This window comes from Streptopelia decaocto, assembly GCF_964273445.1.
Source record: "Streptopelia decaocto genome assembly, chromosome: 2".
Lineage (NCBI taxonomy): Eukaryota > Metazoa > Chordata > Aves > Columbiformes > Columbidae > Streptopelia > Streptopelia decaocto.
In genome coordinates, this window is record NC_138655.1 from 89,149,457 (window position 1) to 89,163,077 (window position 13,621).

Sequence of the window (13,621 nt, forward strand, 5' to 3'; positions counted from 1 at the left end):
TGAGACAGACTGACTGCAAGGACGTTAAATTTAAGAGTGGCCTGAAAATTGCTGTGAGGTCTCAATTTGTGGGGGATTTCCCATGCTGTACAATGTGTTGTTACACAGCCAGTTATCAACCAAACAAGAAGAATTTATTCCCCATCTTTTGAAGCGGGGGGCTCCAATGTCTCACCTGATTACTGTGGGCGTGATTTCAGCACAGAAGAACACGCTGAGGCTTCCAACAGCATGCGAAGAAAACATACCCACGATGGAAAACGCAGTAGAGAATTTGTCTTTGACGCTGTCACTCATACCTGTCAAGACAAGTGTGTTCATAAGAAGTGCGAATGAGGCCAGACTTCCAAGGAAGAAAACAAGAAAACACGTTTATGTTACTCATTCTCCCTAGAAAAGAATGAGTCATTTTTGTAATGCTAATTTTAAACTGGTATTTATAAAACCCATTCCTCAAGCACGTGAGACACAAACATATGTGAAAAAAACCATAATGCCACGCCAAAAATGACAGTGTTCTCTGAATTATTTATGCCCAGCCACCACAAAAAGGTAAAACCCAAGAAAAAAACACATATTTGGGCAGCCTTTTAGGCACCAGCCACTTCCCTCCCACATATGACAGGCAAGTGGAGGCAGGCAGTGTTCATCAAGTTGCCAAACATGTGATACAACTTGGTGGCTTTGGCATTGGAGAGGCTCACAGGACAAGAGGTGAAAGAAAGAAAAGTTCTCCCATCTCTGTGCTAAGTCCCTGCATGTGACCAGTCTGCAGCCTCTGTCGTAACCCCCAGCTTGACAGCCTTTGCCTGACAACTCTGGGTGAGAAAAGCTGATGATGGGGGGACGGTGAAGCACTCCCCTAGGTCACCGTGCCCAGCAAGGCTGTTTATCACTTCACAGCTGGATGGCAGCAAGGTTTCAGAGAGTGAAGAGTATCTATCAAGCACGGGGATAAACCCCTGTAAATCTAAACAAAGCTAAAGGAAATTGTCTCCTGGCCACAACGATGAAATATCCCTTGCTTGATCCCTGCTCACCACCTTTTGCAGGCAGGGGCAGGGTATCTGATCCAGGGTTGCACAAGCTCACGTCGTCCTTCCAGGCCAGTGAGAAGGTCGTGGTGTTTGCAGAGACTATTGTGCCATATGAAGGGAACACATTGTGCCTGATGGGAGTGCTGGGGAAATGACGAGAGCATTGCAGCCAACCTCCCCCACCTTCCTGCAGCCAAGTCCCAAAATCTGCCTGGAGAATGTGCTGCTCATCAGCATACAGTCCCAAGCAGGTGGACTCTCTGAATTGGATACAATGAAAAGTGACACCTGCTTTTGTTCTTGCTGAATATATCTGCTGTCAGAAGAGCAAGAGGTATTCATGGGCTTTTAGGTTACAACTACCACAAATGTTCTACAGCCAGTTCAGGTCTAAGCCCTTTCTACAATGCAACCCAAGTCTGAAGCAGAGAGCAAATGTTGCCAGCACGTAGGGATGGGAGCACAGCACCTTGCAAACTAAGGATGTCTGGGGCTCCCTGGCAACTTTTGCATAGGTGGCGAGGCTGCATCACTGACCTCACAGGAAGTTGTGACTGCTCAGCAGAACCAACCTTGGAAAAGCTGGGCAAGGACAGGTGTGTTATATCAAATCTAGAAGAGTAAACTTTCTTCCCTTGTAGCCTGTCACTGCATTGTTGTTACAGTACTTCAGGCTGGGATAAGGTGCCTGGGGAAGTATTTTCGAAGGTGCCTAACTCTCCTTATCAGAAGAGACTTCAGCATCTCAGACATTTACGGAAAAGATCAAAGTGGCAACATTGCTTCTGAGAATTAGACTTTCGGAGAAAGCACTGGCCTATATCTAAAAATAAATTTCAGGGGACCTCCACACCCTCTCCTGACAGGCAGAGGCAAGTCAGACTATAAGATGCTACACTGAGACACTGCAACTAAACAAACAGGCCTGACTATGAGCCGGGTCCCCAGGCATTGCACAGAAGGGGGCTTTCCCCCCGCACCCCTCTGCAGTGCCAACTCTGCTCTGGGGCCTTTGGCCCCAGCCTTTTGCATGCACCCACTCCCAGATGAGTGCTTTGGGCTTGATGCAGACCCGTCTGTAAACCATACCTGAGTCTGGAAGTTGACTGTATTTTCCAATCACTGGATCCAAGATCACAGAAGTTAGAGTGAGATAAAAATAAGAGAGAAAGGGAGAGAAAATAAAAACACACTGTTGTTACATATGCAATTTATCCAAAGGAAAAAGGAATTAAAAAAAAAAGGTAAATCCCACATACCCTGCAGCCCCCTATATACTTCTCCTTTCCCATGTCATGACTGCCACATCTTCCCATGGCCACCAAATAGGACCCATGTTTCCAGGCCCCTTTCAGCTGGAGGACAGCATTCTAATGAGACAGCGATAAAGCATTTTTAAGAGCCCCAGAACTACCACTGGGATTAACACAAAGGCCTCTTTGTTGTTAATGAAGGGGGAGAAAAGAAGCTGCACTCCTGCTGCAGCCCCAAGGGAGTGGCCAACAGAGCTTTAGTTTGAGAGCAAAACTCTGGGCATCACCAGCCTTGCACAGGTGGAAATCCTTTTCCTCACCAAAACCCTGAGCTGGTGGTCCACATGTGACACTAACCACCAGCTGCCATACATCCTAACTGCAAAGGGGTGCATGGCAGTACTGGGCAGCAAGGAGAAGGGCAGTGGCAGGAGCTGGGTGCAGTTCTGCTGGTGCTCTCCCACCAGGCTCCTGCAACATTCCCAGTGACACCCTGGTGTCCAGAGGAAGGCCCAAACACAGCGAGCCTCAATGTTTGCTGCGGGTTTGCTGCTGATGGAGAATACCCCTCTCCCTTGCTCCCCTTCCTTCTCAAATTCTGACTGTATTTGCTAATTGCACCCAAATTATGCTAAAGTAAAACATGCAGGAGGCTGTAACAGATTTCATAATCAGCAGGGTCACTGTTTCTCTCCAAACACTGTCTAGCTCTTCTGAGGAAGAAAGGGGGGATGGTCTAGAGTGGGGGGAGATGAACTGCTCCAAAGTTCAAGGCTGCCTTTCCCTCCTCCTCTTACAAATAATGGATCGAGGGCAGAGTGGAGAACAGTGACGGGTACACAGCACTGAGAGAAGTCTAGGTGCTAATGTAGCAGAAAGCATCTAGAGCCCAAGGCTCCTCTCAGTTTTAGAAACTTTGCTCACAAACTCACCTAAACTCATTATGGAAAAGGTGGTAATGATTCCTACAGGGTGTTACTCCCCACCTCTCTCATCTTGTTTTTCTTGTTGAAAAACTGCAACTAGATATTCATGGCTCTGGAGCAGACTAATGGCTGCTCCACTAAGCAATTGCATATTTATTACCTCCACAGCTTTAACAAACACCTGACCTCCTTAAAAAAAAAAAAAAACAACTTTGATTAATCTAGTGTAGAGACACTCTGATGGACACCACCACAAGAACACTCAGTTTTGGCAGGTCCCACACACATACGATGCATCTGCATGTGAATGGTCACAGTCTGTCAAAGGGCTGGGGACGAGATGGGGCCAGGGGGCTTCTGCCATTCTCACCTAGGATAGCTGGACATGGCAAATGTGTGCTCCAAGGAAATGTAAACATCTGTGCCAAGCTGGAAGCAAACACACAGGATTCTGGAGTTTCCTCCATGTCATGAAAGAGGTTCCTTGTTTCCCTTCTACACACCCACAAATAGTGTGTTCACTGAAGGTTAATTTAGTAAACGCTTTCAGGAAACATGGTCTCTAAATATGGACAAGTCTTGCTGGCTCGGTGCTGCCTTCAGCATCTGGGAATGTGAAATCTTTCCATCCTCAATGCAAAAAACTCTCCCTCATTAAAGCCCTTAATTATTTCTAAACTTAGAAATGAAAAAACAGCAACAACCAGTGTCCTGGTGTTTCTCTCATATCCAGTTTGTCCAAAACATCTCGACCTTCTTCCCATTTCCTTGGGGTAAGGTTTCATGGGATGGGGTCTAATGGTTGGCAACTGTGAGTGGCAAAGGACACCCGACCTTCCCTCTGCTTCAACCCACCTCTGATCCATCAAGTTCCTCAAATAAAATAAAAAAAGGAAAGGGCATACTTCTGTAGCAGTTTTAACAACTGAAGCAGCTCAAAAGACCCAGAGAAAAGTCACCCTCTGCAAAGGAGAGGTTTTGTCAGGAACAACCCATTTGAAAAGCTGTGTCACCTCTCAAAATCATGTGTATACATTCACATGGGCTATACATACCCATCATGTCAAAAGTAGGATTTCTCAGCATGCTACCTGTATATTACTTGTATGTAGCAAGATGCTCAAGAGCAGGCAGAGGACCCACATCTTTAACTTCTGTTTTGCTTAAAGGCCATTTGAGAAGCAGACTCAAGTGGGAAAGCTTTCCCTTCCCAGTCCCTATCCAGTTCTTTCCCCAGAGGCTATTTCACTGAAATAAAATTAAAAGCATTTTTTTTATTTGGTTGTTTTTTTTCCAAGTGCCAGCCCTAGAAGCAGCACCAATGCTCAACAAGCTTCACTAGAGCGACTCATCCAGAACACAGCGCCTTTTGTTAATGAACCTAAGACAACAATTGTTTGGGGAATCCTTCAAGCCAAACCAGCTTCTTAAACTAAGCAGGTGTTTGGCATGTCAAATCTGAGAAAGGCAAAGGAAATACCACTATTTTCTGGTCCCTTATTTGCATGTCAAACTCATGTGATCCTGAAAAGCTCTTGTCTCCAACTTACAGTTGAGAAGGCCCAGCTGCAGAAGCGACGCCAGAGCTGTGAGGATCATGAAAAGTAGGAGTCCTCCTCTCCTCCCCAGGAACCCGACCACTGGGCACATGGCCAGGCAGGATGCCAGGGCAATCCCAGCCATGGTGTAGTAGTCCGCATAGAAGTTGTGCGTAATTGCCATCTTTGCTTCGTGCCCCATCATGCTTTTTGCAAAACAGTGGTGTATGCCGTAACCCGTCAGCCTAGGGGAAACACGAGAGGGCAAGAGGAGATCACAGCTGAGAAGGCAGCCATACACTGCAATGTAATTCAATGTAGGAACACATTAACGCCAGAAGAATTTCTTCTCCTGCAGGAATACAACACTTGGTGCAAAAGACTCAACTCGGACTTCTAGGTGCTACTGTAAAAACAAGCAACGATCAAAAGAAACAAGAGAAAACCCCCTGTTCAACCAGACATTTGCAAATTACTGGCTTCATTTGCTGCTCAATATTTGGGTACAGGTGACATTATAAGGTGTGTGACTGGTTTTCCCAAAGTATTTCAGAACTCTCCTATCTCGAGAAGTACATCTCTCTGTTTCCAGTGCATTTGCTGACGGCCACAGAGCCAGTGCTGCTGTGAAGAAGCAGTTTCTGTGCTCGGACAGCAAAACACTGTGCAATGCACATGTGGCTTCCAAGAAGACCCTCCTGCCCATGGCATCTGGTCATACTAAAGTTTGCATCTCACTTCCCAAGTTAGCCTGTTCCAACTGAAAACCCTGTAAAAATAAATATTTGAAGTCACACGTGCCGTGATGATTATTACAATTATGAAACAATAAGCCCTATAATTCAATCTACATATATATACCACCCTTTATAGCAACTGTCTCCCCTTCTTTTAAAAGAAGTTTCTTCATGATGCCAGTGATCAATATCTTGCCATTCCATTGCATTCATTCAATGGGAAAAGAAGAGGGAAAAGAAGAGGGAAAAGAAGAGGGAAAAGAAGAGGGAAAAGAAGAGGGAAAAGAAGAGGGAAAAGAAGAGGGAAAAGAAGAGGGAAAAGAAGAGGGAAAAGAAGAGGGAAAAGAAGAGGGAAAAGAAGAGGGAAAAGAAGAGGGAAAAGAAGAGGGAAAAGAAGAGGGAAAAGAAGAGGGAAAAGAAGAGGGAAAAGGGAAAGCAGGCATCTAGAGGTACAGAAGTCAGATGAAAAACCCCAGCATCACCTGTGACATAGTGCAAAACTGTGGCAGAGCTGCTATGGGAGGTCACTGCTCCCAGGTGCCCCAAATCACAGCACAAGCACCCTTGCCAGCAAAGGCCTCCTGCCTCTCTGGCATTTAGATCAGGCAAACCTCATGTCACAAATTAATTGTGCCTGACAGAGCAGCAGGCATGGATCCAGGTCTCCAAAAAATGAATGGCAGGTACATTACACTGATACACCTCTATCCTCCTGAATACCAGAAATTTGAAGCACTGTCAGTGTAAACTGGATATTAATACAAACATAGAAACAACTGGGGGAGTATGCAACTGCCGAGTGCACGACAGCCTGGGGAATTTCTCTTTCAATCTTAAGAATCAATTCAAAAATAAACCCTCAATACAAAACACCTTCCCCTCTAAAAAACCCAGCACAAGTACTTGCTGTTATACAAAAATGTCATTTGCTTTGGATATCTAGATTATAACAGACACCTCCCATAACTGAAATATTAGTCAGCAAAACAATATTTAATAAGAGGGCAAAGTTAAACAGTGTGTACCTTCTCTTCTGTGCATGCAAACACACTTGCTGAAGCTGTTATTTAGGACATGACCTATAAACTAAATTAATGTATCATCTGCACTTTGCTTTGCAGCCTGCTTTTCCAAGAATTACTCTATCATCTTAACTTGCTGAGCAGCTCAGAACAGTTGCTTTTAAAAACTAAATACATTTATCTCCATTGATGTCTCATAAATCCCTGCAAAAGGCTCCTTCTCTATGTTCCATGCTACAAAAATTTAGCATAGCCTCATCTAACAAGAATAATAGATTTAACATTCTATAGTTGTTTTTCCATCCCTTAAAAACAAACATGAAAGCCATTATATTTCCTCAAACACACATCTGCTTCATGTACTACCTGGGTGGCAAAAAGCCTCCACGAGCTATTGCCAGAAGTCACTCTTTGGGCTACCAAGTTCTGGCTCAGGGAATTTCTAAATATGTGTAATTAAAAAGGGTGAGAGACAAGGGCGGAATGCCCCACACAAACTTTTTTTACAAATACAGTTAACACTGCTATTAAAGCTACCAGCTCAGCCTAAGAGGAAAATGTTTTTTCAGAACGAAGGGATTCACCAACTGGTAGGTGGGAGAGAAACAAGTATCATAAACTCAGAGTTGGTTCTGCAACTGGTAATGCTGGAGACTGACCCCTGGAGTCCGTGTGCCTCTGGGTACCTACCCACCCAGCACAGGGGCTGTCCTCTCTGCATTATGGACTGATCCATGAGCCTGTTAACAGGAGTGAAGGTTGCAGAGTAGGGCCCTGAAGTGGTGAAGAAAAAGCCACAAGAGAGCTGAGTAATTCTAAACAGAGCAGAAGATGGGGGATTTCCAGTCTTCTCCCCACCTCCAATTTGAAAAAAAATCATGAAAGGAACTCCAACAGGCATTTTATAAGGCCAAAAAATTAGAAAATCCACTGCCCTCCTAGAAGTTTGGTTTGGTTAGAGGCTAAGTTTGCAGCCCACCTATTTCCTCTTTACAAGGTGCACAGTTCTGAATAGAAGGTCTCAGAGCCTGGAACCTGCAGAACCCTCAGGCACGTGGTTCATTTTGCCCATGTACGCTTGTCCAAGTCGAAGCCTTAGGACGCAGGAATCACACTGCTCTGTGCAAGCCTGCACATTCTCCCTGCATACCCCATACATGATTTGGGAGAGCTGAAGCACTTTGCAACCTGCTTTTGAAGACCTATAAAGGACAGCTGTTATACAGGGGAGCAAGATTGTATTAACTGGCAAGAAACATCTGCGAACAGCTATAGCAGTCGTAAACAACTTGAACTTGCACTCCTGTGGCATTAATGATTTCAAAAAAGCCACCCAGGGTGCCAGCAGCAGATGTCTGCATGCGTGAGCATATACCAGCACGTGGCCATGTGAGACCACTGCTGATAGCAATGTGCTTGCAGTACGATGCCTGAGAAGACATATGGTTCTGCTGTAGGAAACAGCCATTGAGTTCTTTCACGTTTGCCATAAAAAATAATTCCCTACAACAGACTGTGTTTTTCCAGGATCTTTTATCCGAGACACTAGTAAGGGTTCCGCAATAAGAAACAGAAGAGCTCCTCCATCATTTCCTATTACTGCTCCCAGGTGACCAGCCACACCACTATTCAAATAGAAAGAGGTCAGACTTACGAGTTCACACACAATACTACGATGTTTTTCCACAGGTTCCTGGTTCCCACCACTTTAACAATGCAGACTTTCTTCGGTCTCCTGGCGATCTCCTTTTCCAGCTCTGAAACAAACCAAAGGAAAATTATTATTTCATGGGGGAGGACACAGAGGAGAAGCTTCCCTTGTGAACTACAGATATTCTGAGGGATGTTCTGGAGAGCACAGAACTACCAATTTCACTAACAGCAGCTACAAAAATGCTAAATAACCTGCCTAAAGTCCACTTCAGGTTCCGCCTTTTCTTTCAAGCTTCCCTTAACCTATTTGGGGCTGAAGAAGTCTCCAAGAACTCATTCGCACCCCAAACCTCCCAGTTTAACATACGTATGTAGAATGAGGGCAATACAAAGCTTGATCCCAGCAAGTGTGACAGAAGATTTCCTGAACAACTTCATGATTCTTCTAATTTTTAAACCCCCGCCGGCAGGACTATGCATTTACAGGTTTGCGTTCAAAGAGGGTCCCTTAGCTCTGTTACAAGAGCTGTTGCAGTTCTGCAATGCACACCTTAAAAGTTATGTCAAAGACTGGAGCTCAATCCCATTTTGCATGGGAATCTTTCGAGGTTTGTTCAAGTCCAGGTTTCAGAAAGAAGTGTCTAGGATACTCCTCCCTCGCCTCCCTTCAAATACTTAAAATCGTTCTGATGGATTTCCTAAACAGAAGACATTTCCTTAAAGAAAAACCCTTGGGCATCATCATCTGTGATGTCTTTGTGTTTCAGAACTAAAGCCTCACCATGTCCTTAAAGTGCTGGGCAGCTGCAAGCAAACTTTTCTTTAAAATGCTATAGTAACACACAAGCCTCGCAAATATTGCATCTGATATTCTTAAATGAATGGGACAAAAATGAAGGGCACTGCTTTACTTTCCAAATATCATTAGGTTAGAGCATGAACACCTACTTAGGCATGCCAAAAACCCCACTGTTTCCAAGCCTACTGGATCAGTGAGACAGCTGCAAGGGCATAATGTAAGGTAAAAACTGAAGAAGCTGTAGCTATAAAGAAGCATCACAGGAACTATGCACTCCAGAAGCATGGACTTGCAGCATTTTTTAGGGCAAAAGCTCATCTTGCTGCTTTCTAGACCGGCTGCATTGAAAGGCAGCAGCATGGTCCTGTTCTGGACTGTGTGTGCATTCCTGTTGTGCATACACAATTAGCCTGTGTGTCCTCAGTCGTCCGCGCTGGCCTGCCCTGACCTTTGCTGTGCTCCTCTGAATAGCCATCGCTTTAAGAGAGGCAACACAGGGAAAAGTAAAAGCAAGCCGTGGCGAAAAAAAATGAGATAAATCATCCAAATTTGCAAATAAAATGAGAGATGCGTTTGTCTGCTGCGATTTGAAAATTGTATCACGAAAATAATAAACCAAAGAAACATTATTTTTATGCAAATAGATGAATGGTTCACTGCTCACAGGTCACTTCTTGTCTCTCTAGAGTAACTACAGGGAATGCTTCTGAGAAAAGCAGCAAATAGTATTTTACATTAATGATTGTACTTAAGCAGAATATTGCCGTATTACTTTCCTTACCACCTGATAATATCAATTGCTCCACAGAATCTACACAGCATGAAGCTCACAAAAGCATAAAAACAGAGGTGGAGCAAAAGAGGAAATCAGTCAAATTAATATTTGTACCACAGGAGCACTCAGCAGGCTCAGCAAAAAGATGGTACCTAATTTCAAAGAACAAGGTCAAAATGAGTTTTGTAGCGATTCTGGAAAGGAGTAAGTGGGAATAAAATAATTCAGAACAACTGAAGCAGCTAGATAAAACATAGTTTTAAAGCCTGTAATTGAGCCCAAGCTAAACCTTCTACATCAAAAAAGTCAAAGCAAGCACTAGAAACAGTGCAAGGTTTTGATGAGCTGTTGATGACTGTTCACTGTTTCAGCTGAAGGACAACAATGAAAATCACCACCCAAGCAGCACACATTGCACAGATTTTATGTGGACGTAAGGGTTCACTCTCAGACTAAGAATGACCAGATCTGGCCTGTCAAAGTGAAACATCTCCTCCTCTGTCAGCAGAAGACAGTCTCTGATGCCGTGTTCTTCGTATTCTTCTGATTTGTTTGTTTGTTTGTTTCTCAAAGTCATTTTTACTTTTTTTTTCTTTGGGAAGAGAAAGTGGATTTTATTGTCAATATGTGCTTTATTGAGCCATAACTTAATAAAATTAAGAAAAGCGACACTTGGTTACAGTTCTTTTTGGAGCCAAATATTATTTTGCCCTCCGCTCCTGCTTTGTTCATACATTACGGGTCGTTACAATCCCTATGCTCTTTATTTATTGTAACACATCCTTCTCATGTGCACTCATGCCCCCTTTTCAGCCTTTCTTATAAATCAGCCCTTCCCAACTAATTTTTGTGTTTTCCACTGAAATGGTGTTCTAGCCTCATGTCATTGTTAGCCCATGGCTTATGTGAACTGATGAACACCTCCTCTGCTTCAAGTGCAGCAAGGATCACATACAAGGAGGTTTTCACCCCTTTTCTACTCTGCCTCATGCAGCAGTCTCCCTTCAGTGGACCCTTGCTTCTGCTCTGGTGGGGGTTATACTCTATTGACACATAACAGCATTATACAAAAATGTCCCCAAAGAGGCTGCAGATGTAGCTGCGTTAGAAGGATTAAAGAAAAAAAAAGAAAGAAAAAAGAAACAAAAAGGAAAGGAAAAAATGAAACAAACAAAACTAAAAGAAAGAAAGAAAGAAAGAAAAAATAATCTGGCCTCAAACCTTACAGTAAAGAATGCAAACAGACCTGACTTTTTACTGAAAGCCTTCTGGCTCTGCTAGCTATTTACTCCTCCATCCCTCTACCATGTGTTAAAACTCCAAGTCACCTGCTTTGGATGAAGGACTCTCCTCAAGTCTCCAACATTATCTATCGTTCTGATAACTTTCTCCATCCTTTATTTCTATATACATCAGTCAGATGTTCAGAAAAAACCCCCCACAAACAAACAAAAAACCCCAAACACACACTACCACAAAATCAGTCATTTACAATCATCAAAATATCATTCAGGTAGCAACAAATCAGCTATGTGACTTGCAAAAAAGTCATCAGCTACAGAACTGACTCTCATTTACATGGCTTGCTGTCTTTGGAGGCAGCCTGCTTGCACAAAAGGACCTGCTCTGACTGGCTGTGACAGACATTGGGAGAATGACCGCTCTTAGACTGTCTGGACTTCATAGGTCAACATTAAGATCTTAAAACGGAAGTCAAGCCAATGCCTATAAAAACCCCATGGAAGCAAACTCCTGCTCTCTCCGGTACTGGAATAACACCAGGAAAACTCTCACTACCCCCAACTTAGTCTTTAATTTTGCACTGAAGTCATCAGTCCCGAAGGAATTTGCATGAAATGTTTCAGTTGTGACTGATTTACCAGAAGTGCAAGTGTGGAAAATAAAAATATTTTCACCCATTTACTCAGAGGCCCATTATGAGTTTTCCCATACTCTGTAGCCCACACACACTCTAGGCTTCCTATTCAGGGACTCAGTAGGAAAACTGTCAACAAGCTAACTCTTTATATCTCAGTGGAAATTAAAACTATTCATTGGGAGACTTTAAAAGTCTCATGGGGAGGGGAACCATACCAGCTTCCAGCTCCCAACTCCCAACGCTGCTGAATTCTCGTGGGATCCTCTGCATTACAGAAGCACGGCTTTCAAAATCGGAAAGTATCTGTAAAACTTTCAAATGAAGCCACCTATCTCTGCATCACTTGGCAAAGACAAAATAGACAAAGGTCAAATCAAGCTACCAAAAAAAGACGTCTAAAATGACAAGAATCCTGTGGTGATAGACTTCTGCTAGATTTTTCTGGCTGCTAAACGATACTGTCAGTAGCTCTTTGAAAATGAAAAGAGCTATGGAAGCCCGGCACAGAGGCTCAATCAATCCCAGAACACGACAGGTCTGCAGCAGGAGGTAGATTGGTCCAAAAGGCAGAGCTGAAGCAACCTACTCCCAACCTCACCTGGTTACTAGTATACAGGGTTATTTCTGCTTTCCAGGATTTTTGTCTCCATGAACTCCCTTTGTGCTCTTATTTATTTATTTATTTATTTTAAATAATGGAGGACTAGCAGCCTCATACATTGTATTTTTGGAGACCCTAATAGTAAAGAATTATTGAAGGCTATCAAGTCACATACAGAAATTATGGGGTGGGTAAGAAGCTGACTGATGGGAAGACAGCAGCAAGGGGTAGAAAAATGGAAATCACAAGTGGATGGCAGGAGGTTAGTGGTGGGATGACTTGTCTTATTCTCAGAAAATGAAATCTAGTTTAAAAACCTCACTAGGGAGCTTGGCATAAGCCTTAGGAATGTGCCAATGAAATTTGCTGGTGACAAAATGAGACACTGCCAGAAGTACAGCACAGAAATGGCAATCAGAAGGAACTGGGTAAGCTTGAGACTGTGTGTGGCAAAAGCAAGTGAAAAATGCAAAACACAAGGTAAGACACTTGGGGACTAGTGGGAAATGCTTCTGCTAGAAGATAATACTGTATTGGATTTGGTTATATACTACTTGATCACAAGTGACTATAAGGCACCAGTCTGTTGTGTCCGTGAGGTTACTTGCAATTCAGACAATGAAATACTGGTGCTCTTTTACAATTCTGGTCATCAATATTTGAAAAACTAAAGCCTTGGCAAGCCTATTTATAAAAGGAGAGGAGATAGAGGAGAACTTCAGCTCATCAAAGGAATGGGGCTGCTGTCTGCTCACATGGCATAGGAAGAGAAAAAAAGAGATTTAAGATAAAGATAGCCACAGATGGGAACAAATGGGAAGAGAAAAAAAGACTAAGAACCTGGACAGCTATAGTGTATTTGAATTGAATGCTAAAATGCACCCTAGTACAAGAGCAATTCGGAGGCTGGAATGGCCTTCTAACAAAACCACGGGACATAAATACTAACAGCATGTAAAATGAACCTCATTTCATGAGAGCAACTGTATAACTCGATAACTCTAATAGCAAAGGACTGATTGCAATAATTTGTTTCAGTCCTGTATTTCTAATTACATTCAAAAAAAGATAGGAAAAGCCAGACACAAGGTTGTTGCAATATTCAATTGCTCATATGCGTTATGATACAGCTCCTAATTAGGTGATCACACATTAGTTTGCCCCCCCCAAATGCTCACTGCAGTCAGCAAATGGGCAGCTATTAATGATATCTCTGCCTTTCCCAGTCAGATTGTGCCCCTCAGCCTTATTATGCAAACCTCCCCGTGAGTACAAAACCATAGGTTTCCTCAGAGACATTTCTACGGTGCTGTCAGAATATTCATGTACTTCATAAATACCAATGAAATAATCCCCACCACCTTCTTGTAAGGACAGAGATTATTCCTGTTTTGCAGGCAG

General features: G+C 43.3%; 1 protein-coding gene across 3 annotated transcripts in view; it reads right to left on the bottom strand.

Moving 5' to 3' along the window:
* Positions 1-13,621, bottom strand: part of SLC22A23 (solute carrier family 22 member 23) — a 118,579-nt gene that overhangs the window by 10,234 nt on the left and 94,724 nt on the right. For all 3 annotated transcript variants that reach the window (XM_082044817.1, XM_082044816.1, XM_082044818.1), the window contains 4 exons: positions 8,168-8,270; positions 4,767-4,999; positions 2,127-2,159; positions 176-299 (listed from right to left, as the gene is read on the bottom strand). In XM_082044817.1, the coding sequence (XP_081900943.1) occupies positions 176-299; positions 2,127-2,159; positions 4,767-4,999; positions 8,168-8,270 (493 nt within the window). The remainder of the gene's footprint in view (positions 1-175; positions 300-2,126; positions 2,160-4,766; positions 5,000-8,167; positions 8,271-13,621) is intronic.